The sequence below is a fragment of the Xiphophorus couchianus genome, chromosome 23 (assembly GCF_001444195.1).
Source record: "Xiphophorus couchianus chromosome 23, X_couchianus-1.0, whole genome shotgun sequence".
NCBI lineage: Eukaryota > Metazoa > Chordata > Actinopteri > Cyprinodontiformes > Poeciliidae > Xiphophorus > Xiphophorus couchianus.
This window is the reverse complement of record NC_040250.1, coordinates 8291329-8306348: the sequence shown is the minus strand read 5'-3', so window position 1 is coordinate 8306348 and position 15020 is coordinate 8291329. Positions and strand designations below refer to the sequence as shown.

Below are 15020 nucleotides of genomic sequence, written 5' to 3'. Positions count from 1 at the left end.
ATTTATTTCTCATTGCAACAGGGATGGTGTTTTTGAAGTGCAAGCACAGAAACAAAAGGATCAAAACAGAAAATCCAAACAGAAAAGACCAGATATCTCTACATTTTATAGCAATTAAAGCAAGTATGAGAGTTTATGAAAAGATAGAAAATAATTTTAAATCACAAATTAGCCATAAAATACTTACTTTTTTCTCTGCAGGGTTATGCTAAATAAGCGTTTGAACATAAAGTCGAACTCTTGACTTTTTCTCAAAATAACTTCAAATCCTATCACTTGAAATAGTTTTCTAGCCTACGATGAACATATACTGTATATTTGATGTAAAACAGACACTTTTTCCCTTCTGTGTTTTCTTGAAGGAGAGTCAGTCCTCCATGTAGACGATTCCCTGCATGCTTTTATTAGCGTGGATATAATGTGAATCACATGCTGAGACCCTCACAATAATCCTATCTGAGCTCGGTTGAGCAGATGAGGGAAGATTTGCTCCCAGAAAAGGGATTTTTCTTCTCAACGATCTGCTAAAGCAAAACGTCAAAGTTGTTTTAAAGAAAAAAAATGAGCTTTGTTGGTAGCAACATGCTGAACATATCAACATTAATTATTTCTGGTTACAAAATAGTTTATCCTGATTAATATTGCTGCTAAACTGTGGCTCCTTTCCTCTCTTCAAATTGAGGCTGACTTTCCTGTAATGCTTATTTTGTTTTTAACATTTTTATTTTTATTTTAAATGTTTATTTAAATTTCATTTTTAATAAATGTGCCAACAGACACTGGTTAGATTTGAAAATTTTGTAGATTTCTTGAAATTGAGCTGTTGGCATGTCTTAAAGCAACAGTCTTCAGTCAGAGGCCTCTTCAGGTTCACTGCAAGACTGACTGCTACTGGAGACTCTTCCTGCACACAGCAAAGACTTTGAAGACACTTGGACACAAATGTTGGGGAAAATAAAGTACCTTTGAATTACCTTATCTTTATTAAAAAATTATTTTGATTACATAAAACTTTAACGAAAAGATGAAAATCAAAAGAAAAGGAGAAAAAATGTTAAATGAACATTAAATTATTTCCATTTTTTCTGGAGCTTTAAATGTTTTGCGGGATTTAAGGGGAAATGTTGTTCTTCCCGTTCCAACTTTCCAGCCAAAAGGAAGAAAAGGAGCTGGGATGTGAGGAAAAAACTGTTAATGGGCCGATTTTTCCACATGCAGCGTTTCATTCTGTGGTAAACGGAGCAAAAGAAATGCACCTGTCATGGAAAATGTGGAAAGGCACTCCGACCCGAGTGCTGCAAACTTTCCTTTATCTTCCGGGCAGTGGTTCGGATCCCGCAGGGCAGGAAGAAAAAGAAAACACCGCCAGGCATTGGAGCAGGGAGGAATATTACTCAGCGTGGAGGTGCGGTTTGGACCGTGGCGGTGAAATAGGGTGAGTGAAGTTACTTCTACCGAATCGTCTGATGGTTTCTGTATTTTTACAGCTCTTAATCGTTTTTTCTCTTTATTTCCTGTCGTTGTCTCTCACAGTAACCCGAGTCAGCGCCGACAGCGGACTGGTGTCGCCTTTTACCAACAGGTGTGCGCAATTCTCACCAATTAACTAGATAAGTTTAGACACTTTTATGTAACTGTACCGACTTACAGTTTTCACCCGTTTCTATGCGACTCAAACCAGCCTGTAGTCGTTAACGTGGATAGTTGGTGTAACTTGCGCTGCAGTTTGAGTCTCGTAACGTAACGTCAACGTTGGTGCGGTTAACTGGTAATGGTGGGCTTCATTAACCGGGCTTTAATCGCCAGATTTTATAAATGTTTAACCTAAACCGGTGAGTTTTAAAGACCATATGAGAGTTGTAGTCACTTGTGAGTTTAAATCTGTTCTTATTTGCATTATCGACTTGCCAATAGATTTATATGTACATCGTGGTAAACCTTGATAAACTTTTTTAGCAGCAGTTCTTGTCTTTTGTTAAAATCACCAGTTCCTGGTAGTTGTTTTATCACCCAGAAGTTGCCCTATAGGTGCTGTGTAACTGTTGGTATTCAAACTATGAGGAAAAAGTTACGTGGGTTATTCCTGTAATGTTTGCTTTTGCTATAAGGTAACCTAGAAAGCTGTTATTTGAGATGGGAATATGGCTTACTATAAAACTGATGTTGAGTTTAAACAAATGATTATGCTGTTGAACTCCACCCTGCTCTCTGTATCTTTACAGGGTGGGAACCCTCCATGATGGCCAAGTTCATGTTGTTTCGGCCTTCATTAATCAAAACATTTAACCCCAGCAGAGGATGTCTGTGGGATATTTAAATCCTCCTGCTTCTTTTTATGCATTTGTTTAGTTTTTTTTAGGTGGGGAACTGCATGTCGTGATCCTTTTTCAAAATTTCTGACTAAAGTGCTGTGGGAAAATATGTTTACATCAAGATTTACTCAAATACCTTTTTTTTGATCATTTGAAATGTGGTTTAATCGTTATAGCATGTAGCATTCGGTCCATTTGGTTTTTCTGGGTTTTACAAATGAACCACATCCTGCTGAGTTGAGCTACAGGTTCTGTCGAGTTCTGCAGAAACTTTCTATTGGTTTCTTCTTTGCAGGCTCCTCATGTCGATGTGCCATCCATAAAGTCGACCCAGTTCTCCTGAGCTGACTGTTCTTAGTTAAAGACACAATGCCGGAGGCTCCTGATTTGATCAACCTGGGCTTCCTGTCCGATTCGGAACGGGAGCTAATCCTGGAAGTGCTGCGACGGGATGAGGAGCTGAGGATGGTGGAAGACAAACGAGTACGGTGAGAAGAGACCAGAGAGTACCAAAACATGTTACGTTTTTATGGCCAGGAGATTTAAACGTTGGGGTTCCCTTAATTTTATGTTCCTCTTGTGACACAGTAAGTTATACTTTAAAGATTGCCATAAAAATATGGTGGTTGTTGGTTATTTATCTCAGGAAGCTGAAGTCGGAGTTGCTGGAGATCAAACGGAAAGGGGCCAAGCGTGGCGGTGGAAGTTACAGCGAGCGGAGCTGTGGCCGATGCCAGGAGCCTCTGAGTCGTCTGCCGGTTTTCTCCAACCAGTGTAAAATATGCAGTCACTACGTGTGTCGAAACTGCCAATCTGTCCTGCCCAACGGATCCTGGCTGTGCAACGTTTGTGTCAAAGAAACGTAAGAACTGTTTTGTCCATAGTTTTCCTCATCCTTGCATATCTGCTGTCATTACTATTACTGCATTTGTTCAAAACCACTCAAATTTTTTTAAAGACTTGATTTAATTTGTAGATTTTTTTTTTTGTCTCAAATGGAAACACCTCAGTCCTTTATGCCATTGGTTTGAAGCAGTAGTGCCCAACCAAAATCCCCAATCTGAAAATATTCAGGGGCAAATTTGTTCTTTTTTTTCTCAATTAAAAATGTAAAAAATATTATTGTGAATTCTTTCTCTTTTACCTGCACATTAAGGCAAATATATTTAATGTTTACAGTAATTTAGCTTCTTGCACTTAATTTCCATTTTTATAAGCTTATAAAATATTTAAAGTTTATTCCCAGCAACTAAAGTGAGATTTTTTTTTACAACCTTTGCTGTATTTAGCCAAATGTAATGGATGCGTGTGCCAGAGTCTGTTTAGTCTGAATAGAAACATGCTGGATGTTTGTGGCACGACCAAAAACATAATAATATAAAAAGGATAACTCAAGAAAAATTATTTGTGTTGTACTTAACATTTTCCATTCAAGAAGATATAAACTTGCCATGGAAATTACCGTCTTAGAAAAATTACAAATCGTGTTGGATAGCCAAATTTATTGAATTGCTGTCAGGGGCCACTTAATATTAATCAAAGGGCCACAAACCAACTTCCAGCAGCAGCTCATTGTAAAGGGGTTGAGTTTCTATTACTGCTGACAGAAGAAATCAGACTACTTTGACAAATGTAAATTTATCAGTTTGTACCTATTGATGCAAATAAGCATCTTTAAGTAATTAATTTTGCAGGATATATTACATTTAGATATTGATAATTTTGACAACCCTAACTGAGTCACTAAACCAGTGACTATGCTTATGTGGTGACAGAAATACATCAGCATACATAAATACAGTACCTATAAAAATTATTTGCTGTTTAGGAGGTTTTAAGGTTAAAACAACCAAGGAGGTGAATCCTTTTGGTGGCAAAATGTCAGATTACACAATTATATGTTCAATGAAAAGGCAGCTAATGATGAGATGTTGTACTCCACACTCTGATCTGAGGGGAGCAGATAGAAATGGCCAAAAAGTGACTCAAGAATAGAGCCTTGAGGACCTTAAGATAATTCAAAGTGTTCTACACAAATTCAAGATGTTTAACTAAAAACACTCTTTAATCTACTGCAAAAATTCAACCTTGTTTTGCTACAATCGGCATCAAATTCACTGACTTTTTATTCAGAAGTTGCATCACCAGCCCCTGCTGCCATGTATCCAACTAGATATTCATGCCTAGTGTGTATAAATTCTTGTTTCCACACTTCTCTGAATGTGTTTGTAATAAATTTCAGGGACGTAAAGAAGAGGACGGGCGATTGGTTCTACGATCAAAGAGTTAATCGTTTCTCTATGAATCCTGGGCACGATCTCGTGAGGGTCTCCCTGAAAAAGAGACCAGCAGGTTAGTTAAGAACAGGAACCAGACATGAGCTTCTGTGGTTCTGTTTCTGGTTCTAACAGCTTATTTTATTCATATAGCGAGGAAACGTGAAACAGCAGGAGAAAAACTCTTGAGAACTACAGTTCTTCCCAAACCAGAGCATCTGCCCAGACAGAAAAATCTGCCTGTTAACACAGAGTGAGTCTTCGTTCCTCATCATTCTTGTTTTCTGAAGGATTAGTGCAAGGTTTATCACAATGCGCAGAAAGGAGTATTTCACAACTATTTGTTACGTTTGCATTGGCAGTCAGTCAAGTGAGAATTCAGGATCTATTGCTTCAATGGAATCTCTTGAACCAAAGGATAGTGTTTCTGCAAAGCCTCCACGCAGTGACACAGAGTCTGCAGAAAACGTCAGTGTCTTTAGCGCTAAAACTGAGACTGAATCCGGCCGGGCAACTCCTGAGCAACTGAGGTAAATTCACAGTTTAACGCCGTTTAGACTAGCCTTAAAATAAAAAGTGAAGTGGAAACTGAAACCGTAACTCGTATTATTTATATGTATTTCATACTACTTCCATTAAATTCTCTTTATTTGACAAAATTTATTTAACAATCAATTCAAGCATATGTGACCATTTTACTAATGATGTATAAAAACAGAGACAAATAAACTGATGCACCTCTAGTTATCAGGCAGCCGATTTCCTTAACTTTGGGAGATCAGAAATCGGCCGATTCTTACATGTGTAGGTGATCTTATCAGCCTCAGCAAATGTTTAAAAATCAACCACTGCCTCTTCTGCTCTCCCATGAGAGAGGTTTGACTGACAGACTGGCCTGTCATGTCTGCCCATTCACAGTAAACAATAGTCACCTCACTGTTGCCATCACAGCAACTTTCTCGTTTAACGAAATTTCAGACAAAAAAATCAGGTTAGTCTTTTTCAAGATCGATAATTGGCAATTGGCCAGAAAACTGCAATCAGTGCACCCCTAAAAATAACCACAGCTTTTTTTCAGTGAATGAATGGGAGCTAAATTATAAAAACAACTCCAGTTTGAACTACAGAATATTTACAAAATTTCACTTGAAGTAAGGCTTTAATTTCTGGAATGTCTTGGTAAGTTAATAAATCTGAGGAATGTTAATTATGTTTTTAAACTGGAAGCGGATTGCTGGTCAGATATTTATTTTTCTTGTTTTGTGTGCTTGAGTAGCAGAATAAAGCTGCACATTTCCGAAGCGTTTCTTTCAGTAGATGCGTGTTTTCCTGCAGAGCTCACAGCTCCGTTCCCTCCAGCCCAGCAGCCTCCAGTACGACGGCGCCAGACAAAACAGACGTTGTCAGAACTGAAAGCGGCAGCTCAAAAAACAGCTCTGTACGGACATTTACTTCAATCTTAAATGATTGTAATTTTTGTTTTTATATGTGTGTCTATATATTTTCATAATACTTTACCATTTTTGTCCTGGAGGCTCTGGATGTGAAACACCTCAATGCGAACTTTGACCTGGAAGTTGAACGACTCTTCAAGAAAAGCGTCAAAATAGACCCAAAACCCAAAGGTTGTTAATCCCATTTAGAAAAACTATTAATTATTTTATTATATCTACCTAACTTCTGTTTATGTCTTATTAGAGTGTTTATCAACACTTGACTTGCGTGAGGAACCAGAGGCTTCAATGGGCAAGCGAAGCCGATCAGTTCCAGGCTTAGACGTACAGGTAAGTGGTGAATATTATCGTTTATTTATAGAATCATTATTGTATCGTTTCCTTCTGGTTCTGATCAGGAATTTCTCTCTGTGATGCAATCATTTAAAAATTCATTGATTGGGGCAATTGAGTACTTGATTGGGTTTGGATGTTTCCACTTTTTGCTTAGGCTTGATTATTGCCTGTACTGAATAGGCCTGTCATAACAACACATTTTATTATAGCACTGATCTGAGGGGAGCAGATAGAAATTGCCAAAAAGTGACCCAAGAATAGAGCCTTGCGGACTCTCAATATCACAATATTGTGATATTGTTCCACAATATTATTGTTATTGTGATAAACAATAATATTGTTGTTTTGAGACCATTTGCGAGTAATGTAAGTGTAATGGCATAATAATGGAAGAACACATTTTCTCAAGGATCAATAAACTTTAAATTCTAACGAACATTTAAAACTGGAACTGGAAGACATTTCAAATATCCAAAATAAATAAACAAAACAACAGAAACAACAAATAAACTCAATTATGAAGCCTCTGTAAACAAAAATGTCCTTGAAAAAGGAGCATGTTGAGACTGAAGACTTTTTTTTCAGTTTTTGGTAGAAAAAAAAGATAAATAATGCAAATGGAAATAGTTTGTTTTAATTCACTGTGCAATTAATTGATTTATTGTGACGGGCATAGTACTAAATATTTATACTTATCTAAGATTGATTTTTCAGAAGTGATAGAACAAACATACGTGACCAGAAAGTCTAATTTTACCCGATTGAACCTGGATCACTCAAGCTGCTGATGACATTATAATGAACTCGGCTGTATAGTGTGACTGTTGTGTTTATTTTAATGTTTTTATGACCACACAGGAGGATGAGGAGGAGGAGGAAGATATCGATCGCTTGGTTAACTTTCATAAAATGTCGATTGCCAGAAGTACCTCCAGTCTGCAGAGTTCAAAGGTGTTGATGCTCTGACATTTCTTACAGCATTCACAGCTGATATCAGCTAATCTAAATGAGCATCTTCAACCTCAGGATTTCCTGCCTCAAGTTCGGAAATTCTGAGCTCATCTAGAACGCCAGCTTACTCAGTTTTGATACAAATTATCTTTAAAAAAATGACAAATTCTTGCATGTTTAAACAGGATTTGGATAACAAGAAAACACTGTTAGTCCTTTAGGAAATGTCTGAGCAGCGGTTATCTAAAAATCAATGTTTGCTTTAAAATGCAGACTATTTTACTGACTCCTCACGTCTGTTTGTGCAGAGCATGATGAGTATTTACAGTGAATCCGGAGACTTTGACAGCGTGGAGGTGAGCGGCGACGTCCTCTTCTCTCTGAAGTACGATGAACACACACAGAGCCTCCATGTGTTCATCAAGCAGTGCAACGGTCTGGCCTACGCCGACGCATCACGGCTGGTTTCCAACCCGTGAGTTTTAAACTTCCAACTGTACGACACAAAAACTGTACCGAATAAAATCCTGAACTTGTTGAGCAGCAGGACTGATGGTCTCTGTGCGTTTTTGATGTGCAAACACGCCTCAGCGATGTTTACACAGGCTCGATTCTTGCATCCCTTTGGTGATTAGCTGAACTTCACAGGAAATTGTATGTCAACATTCGCCTCAGCATTTAGTCAGGAAATACTGCAGAAGACCAGCAGTTGTTCCTTGGGAAAACCTAAGCTTCTTTTATCCTTTTTCTGTTTTTTTCTCTTTGTTTTGTGTTTCAGTTATGTGAAATGTTACTTGCTCCCAGACAAATCACGTCAAAGCAAGAGAAAAACCAGCATCAAGAAAAACACCATCAACCCCGTCTACAATGAAACTATAAAGGTGAACTCTGCATTTTAGCTTAAAGAAAACGTCAGAGTTGGTTTTCTTGCACGGTATTTGCTCCAACTAATGACCGCACCCACTCTGACCCTAGGATCTCTATTTACTTTGAAGATAAGTACAGCTATTGTCAAATATTGATTTTTGGTCCCGCTTTCAGTGGAGGCAGCTGAAACACAAACAGAGCAGCTTACAGGGAAATTTAGCTGAATTTTTATATTTATATGGAAGTAGTTGTTGAATTGGAAATCATTAGGTACAAGTTTAGAAAATTTAATATTTTTGTTTTTCGTCCATGATCTTTATCATTACCTCTCCACCAGACAAGCCTTTACAGCACATGTCAAACTCAAGGCCCGAGGGCCACATCTGGCCCACCGTAGGTTTTTATGTGGCCCTCTAGACTCCAAATTACTCAATAAATCCTTCCAGTTTTTCACAAATCTGCAAAATTCACACAAGATAAATAATCTCCATATTTTTTTCTGATTTTACTGCATATTTTTTCTAAATTGGTCAAAGTGAGTTTAAGTAACTGCTGCCTCAGCCTTACTTGATGTCAAGTCATAGTCCATAAATGAAACTGCGAGTAATAAAGTCACATTTTACATCATACATCAGGGCAAATATTGTTAAATTAATTACAAAGATTTCTTAATGGACACCACAAAATTTGCAATTTTGATTGCCAAAGAAAAAACACTAAAACAATCACAAAATCCCAGAGGAACAGCTATTTATTAATATTTGAACAGTTTAATTGGTTTTATCAATACATTCTGGCACAACCGGCCCTTTAAGGGCATTCAGATTTTTGATATGGCCCAAGATGAATATGAGTTTGACACCCCTGCTTTTCTGGATGTCCACTCTTCCTTGAAAAGTCTTACATTTGTGTATAAAAAATTATGGCCTTGAAATGTCTTAAATTAATTTTAAAAATGTAAGTTGGCCTTAAATATGTCAATCTTGTACATGTTATTTTTTCTTCACAAGACTTTTCTGTCAGTGAAATGTTTGAGTGACCCGCAAACATAATTATTACGTTCTGTGACTCGAGGCGGTTAGGGTTAGCCTAACCTGCCTCTACCGCTAACTAGCTGCTAATATAGCTAACTAGCTAGCTTTTTGTGACCTGCTATGGGTAAAATGTAAATCAGGAGTGTCCAGAGCACTGCTTTATTTCACCAGATTGTTGGCAGTAATATGCTTAGAACAAATTAAAGTATAACGATGGAGAGAACATTTTCTCCATCTTAAGAAACAACACAAACTATTCACATTCCATGTTTTCATTTTAATTTGACAGCTTTTAACTTTCATTCAAATGTATGAAAGTTAAAAATGGTGCATCCATTTAAGAGAGTTTTAAAAAGGAAAAAAGGGATTTGTATCCTGTTCTTGTAGCCTAGAAATCATCTAAAATTATTACCAGATTTTTTCTGTTTAGAAATTAGGCTAGTACATTTCATCAAAATAGTGTGTTTAGTTGTTTACAATAGAATATGTTTAGTATTTTTCATAGCAAAAGATATCATTTTTTTTTGTGTTCCACTGTTTTTAACTAAACAGTTGTGATCCCCATTTCAAAAAGTTTGGACACCCCTGGTTAAATTTATTGTCTGTTGGCTGGATGCTGTTCATCTTTGCCATTAGCTCTTGCTAACTGGTACTTTGCTGCAAATATTCTGAGCTTGAAAAAGTAGGGCACCGTTCCACTTTAATCTGCTTATTTTTATATTTATTATACGTCTGTCAAGTTTCCTGTTTGGCAAGAAAGGTGACTCACCTCACTGTAACCAAATCTACCTAATAAAGTGGATTTAAAATATGATTTTCTGTTTTTTGTACATTTCTGTCTTGCTACAGGTATTACATTACGCTTTTGATGGACTTAAAAAGTCTTAAATTTGAATTTGTGAAGCCTTAAGAAACCCTTCTTTAATTACCTGGTTTTTTGCTGTCCAGTACTCCATCGTCCGTTCTCAGCTGGTCAACCGCGCCCTGCTGATATCGGTGTGGCATAACGGTCGGCTCAGCCGTAACGCCTTCCTGGGAGAGGTGCAGGTCCCTCTGGACTGCAGAGACATCGAGTTGGGATGTGAGGAACAAATGGCTCTCATGGGAAAGGTAGATTAAAGAGACGATTCTGTCCTGAAACAAGGTTTTCTGGTGGATGATGGGTATTTTCTATGTAGTTTATATCCTACCTGTTGCCAAAACATCTGAGGGGAAAACAAAACTTACAGAAAATGTGTATGTAGGTATTAATATCTCACAGAAATTGGAGTTTGGAAACCATATTCTTCCTTCGTTTGCTAAGGTTGGTCTAAAGCCTGCTGCTGACCACAGGCCTTTATTTGGGCTTCCTACACAGTCTGGAAAGTTACAGAATTTGATTTAAAAGTTTTTATTGTTATTGATTGTATTAACACCAATCAGGAAAAGAGTTGTATTTTTCCTGATTGGTAAAAATATTTTTACAAGTATTTTTGGTCTAGTTTCTAAAGCAGCTATCTTAGCTTTGTCTTAGTTCAAGTGTTCTTCCTTACAAGTAACTTTTCAGCAAGATACCAGAGCTTGTTTTTAATTAGTAATTTCTTAATATTGAGAAATGAGAATACTAGTTCCACTGGCAAATTATAAACTTGTACTTTTTAAGGAATTATTGACTTGAAACAAGCTGTTATATTTAGCTAAAAGTTGTTTGTAAGTTAGTTTTATCTTATTTCAAATGTACTAAGACATTTGCATTAGAAATTAGACAAAAATAGCTAGTAAGATTTTCTTTTTTTGCAGTGTATCTTGTCTAAATGTTGTTTCCCTCCACCAGCCTCAGTCAGTTCATCCTTTCAACACCTTCAGTCTGTTTCTGCGCTGCTCGTACGTCACTGATGTGGCAGAAACATTGATCAGCAGCAGCAGCTGAATAATGGAGCCAGTAGAGAAATTTGATGTTTTTAAAACAGGAGACAGTCCAGTTGCTCTTCCTCCCATACTTTTAGACAGAGACCAACAATACCTGTGATCAAGCTTAAGTTGAATTTTTTTATTTTTAACAAAATCAGAAATAATTTCTCCCTTCTCATCCAACCCTTTTTATTCCTTGAATCACAGTCTGCTTTGGAAATAAATCTTTTTATTATAATGTAATATAATAAAAACAAATCAAATTTTTTATAGGTGTTTTAAAGGGCTGTATTTCTCTTTTACTTACTGAGATGTTTGTTTGTCCAATTGAGAAGCTGCTTTGTGATGTCGCTAAGACAAACAGATGAATAATTCACATATATTTGACTGTTACAACACATCAACTTAAAGCTATGTTCATAAAATCATTAATATGTTTTAGTGTGAGTATGTTTCTGTTTTAAAATGGTAACTGTACCAACTGAGCCACCCAGTCCTGATGAACCTTGTTTTGTTTTTTTGGTTATATTCATGTTTTTATTCCTAAATGTTTCTGACTTTTAACAGACAGGATCGATTGTGCCAGCTTCACCATTTGCTCAGTACAAAGGAGAGCTGGTGATCTCACTGAAATACGTCACGCCCAAAAAGACGACAGCAGAGAAAGTCAAAGGTAAAGTCTCAGAAACCAGCTTGTTTCCATACACTTTAAAACTCTTTCTATCGGTTTTTGTTTCTTATTTTCAGGTAAAAAAGCTCCGCCTGTGGAAAGTGGAGAGCTGCATGTCTTGATTAAAGAAGCGAAGAACCTGATGGCAATGAAACCCGGAGGAACGTCCGACAGCTTTGTGAAAGGGTGCGTCACACGCCTTGGGATGGGAACTGATATCGATTCATTATTGATCCCACTTATCGATTCTCATTGAGTTGGGAAATAAACTCTTTAATTCAAAATATGCACCATGATGTATTTGATTGAAACAAAATTAAAACTTGCTTAAACTATAAGAATCTGTGTGTGAAACATTTTGACATAACATGCAGCTTCCTGCACATCAACAGTTTTTGTCCTTTTTAATATAATAAACGAGCCTCATCTGAAAATATATTCTAATTTATTGAAGTTGACTGAATGTTGGAGATTATGCACTCAGTGGGCTGCTGAGATTAACACAATAATGTGAAGGAGTTTAACATTACCTGGGACTTTTAAAGCAAGAGACGCTGTGATCAGAGAGTCACTGCTGTTGCTAAGCAACGTATCAAACACTTTACATTCGTAAAATCGGTTGCAAGTGAACTGTTTGTGGATGATGGAGGTATTTACTCCTTTCATTGTGATTAAAGTTCTGACCATGTTCCAGCCGGCCATAGTTTTGTCTTTTTTTTTGAGAAACATAAAGATATCTTGGAGCGCTTCCGCCGTGACGCCATCTTGGATATTTTCTCATTTAAAATACGGAGCATATGCAACACGTCATCACGCAAATGCATTACAGGAACTGATAAGTGGATTTGTTAAGCAGGCGGCTTAACAAATCCAAGAAACTTAACTACAGAGAACCGATTCTTGATTCCCATCCTTATAGTTGCTTTGATGACATTTATTAAAACAATTCTTAATTAACTGGGCTTGTATTTGTGGCTCTGCAGGTACCTGTTCCCGTCTAAGGCGAAGAATACAAAGAGGAAGACCGACATCGTGAAGAAGAACCTGAACCCCCAGTATAACAGCACGTTTGTGTACAAAGAGCTGAGTCTGGAGCAGCTGAGAGAGATGTGCCTAGAGCTGACGGTGTGGGACAGAGAGGCCATGCTGAGCAACGAGTTCCTGGGAGGAGTCCGCCTCAGCTCAGGAAAAGGTAAAAAACTAATGTTTCTGTTTTCAGCTTGACAGGAAAATCTAAAAAAAACAACCAGAACTTCATCAGGTTAATCATATTACCGGTAAGTGTTGTCAGGGTGTAAAACCGGAATGCTAGCAAATCCTGATTCATACTGAGAGCTGAACAGCATTTTAAAGGGGTGGTATTACGTAATATTTACTTTGTTTTAGATTTAAATTATGTTATTTCCTCATCAAAAACACACCTGGAGTGTTTCCTTGATTTTCTCATGCTTGAGAATCCTTTAATCGCCATGGCAACCATTCAGCTGTGCAAAACGTCTGGGTGGACTTGGCACCGCCTTCAAGGCACAGCTCCACCTCTGAGCCGCAGTTTTCAATCTTCTGAGCTTTCCCCAAATCAGCTCCTTCAGACTAACCAGCAGCATTTGGCAAACACCTGCTGTGTTTGCCAAACTGTGGAAAGTGGAGCTGCACTTTTGCTGAGTTCATTATATGAGCTACTTCTCAGTTCAACACCGGTATAAACATAATAGAGGAGCAATGTTGTGAAGAGACAAAGGCTCAATTGTTAAATTGTACAGTAAAACTTATAAAAATCCTGTATACAAATTACTTAAAATTACAACTGAAGGTAGCGTAGTTACTTGATGATGCAATAAAAACAGATAAAAATGTCATTTTAATCATTTTAAAGATGAACTCTTTATTTCTGCATAATGGAAAGAACATTGCATATACTGTAAGTCTTAATTTTCCAGTTTTGTTTACTTTAAGATCATCACTACTTTACTTTTTTTCTTTTGTGTGAATATAATGAGTTGCAGAAATTTTCCATCATGGATCATAACGGATGCTGTGCAATCTTCACATTGCAGGCGCTGTAAAAATAGGAAAAGAGGAAGTGGAGCTGGAGTCTGTGGGAGAGGAGATCAGCCTGTGGCAGAAGATGATGCAGTACCCCGACTCGTGGGCAGAGGGCACTCTTCCACTGCGTTCCTCAATGGGAAAGACGAAGGGTAAATGAGGACAGAGCTGAAAATGATCTGATGTGATAAGTTCTGGCCTCTGAGACAAACTGGAGTCTGGATTCATTGCAGAAACCAAACTTATCTGACCAGAAGCTCGGCTGCTGCAGTTTTACCGTCTGCTCACTCCTCCCTCTCTGTACGGGACTCGGCTTAATTCACCCACTCCTGATTGGTGTTACTATTGAAAATGTACCAAACCATCACACTTAGTCACTTTTTCAAACTCTGACTGTATGTATTACCATTTAAAATAATGTAGGACACAGAAGTTTCTTAATTTTTTACACTTGTCTTTATAATTGTTTACAGAAGAACAGTATGAAGGAAAACGATTGTAAACTGGTATTATGGAGGATTTCTGGGTTTGGATGAAAACCACCACTGTGCTTTATTCTTATTACCATTATATTTATAGAACTTCAATTAAAGCCCTTATTTGAATAAATTAAATGACACTACGTTTATTAAGATTTTGTTTTGGAGTGTTATCAGTCACATCTGTTGACCCAATAAAAGTTAAACCCATTGTGTTCTTGTCTCCACTTTTTTCTATTTGCATCCAACGCGGGATGGAAACATTTAATTGACTTGCAGTTAATTGTCGATGTGATTATTAGATTAAATTTAGCTCAAATTGATTAATAACGTCCGTTTTAGACATTCTCCTAGTGTTGTAGTTTGGCCGCCATCCGGTAGAGGGCGCGGCTGATCATCTCGAGCCGGAGCCATTTATACAGAAATTAATATGGCGGCTATTCCAGAATGGGAAGTGAAAAACGGTCCAATAGTCAGATATGGGATGCAAAATGGACCTTTACAAGGTTCTGTTTTGAAATGTAAGCAACTGGCAACCTAACGTTTCTCTTTAATATCGCTGAATGAGCGATACGTGAGTTAAAGCATTTCATTAGCGAAGTTTTAACATTCCTTTAAGATCAACCAGATTTCCATATGAACATCTCTGTTCATGAGCAACTTAGTGCTTCACATATTTCATCTTTTTGTCATCAACCCTAGAGGCTC

At 37.4% G+C, this 15020-nt stretch overlaps 1 protein-coding gene across 4 annotated transcripts; it reads left to right on the top strand.

Annotated features, from left to right (window-relative positions):
* Positions 1–1110: 1110 nt before the first annotated feature.
* Positions 1111–14527, top strand: sytl4 (synaptotagmin-like 4). 4 transcript variants are annotated; one of them, XM_028009297.1, is made up of 18 exons: positions 1112–1435; positions 1534–1582; positions 2608–2800; positions 2959–3174; positions 4555–4664; positions 4742–4841; positions 4951–5118; positions 5924–6026; positions 6123–6213; positions 6287–6372; positions 7237–7329; positions 7638–7804; positions 8108–8210; positions 10179–10340; positions 11688–11793; positions 11868–11976; positions 12774–12982; positions 13845–14527. In XM_028009297.1, exons 3-18 carry the CDS (start codon positions 2682–2684, stop codon positions 13991–13993), a joined length of 2091 nt encoding a protein of 696 aa, XP_027865098.1. In that variant the 5' UTR covers positions 1112–1435; positions 1534–1582; positions 2608–2681; the 3' UTR covers positions 13994–14527. The 4 variants fall into 4 exon arrangements, with proteins under 4 accessions (XP_027865102.1, XP_027865098.1, XP_027865099.1 ...); XM_028009301.1 differs by lacking the exon at positions 4951–5118 and having other exon boundaries at positions 1111–1435; XM_028009298.1 differs by lacking the exon at positions 1112–1435 and having other exon boundaries at positions 1455–1582.
* Positions 14528–15020: the final 493 nt, after the last annotated feature.

Coding starts and splice junctions, on each gene's coding strand:
- sytl4 (XM_028009297.1), top strand. CDS start 2,682: ATGCCGGAGGCTCCTGATTTGATCAACCTGGGCTTCCTGTCCGATTCG. Junction 4,665..4,741: donor CCTGAAAAAGAGACCAGCAG/GTTAGTTAAGAA, acceptor TTATTCATATAG/CGAGGAAACGTGAAACAGCA. Junction 4,842..4,950: donor AATCTGCCTGTTAACACAGA/GTGAGTCTTCGT, acceptor TTGCATTGGCAG/TCAGTCAAGTGAGAATTCAG.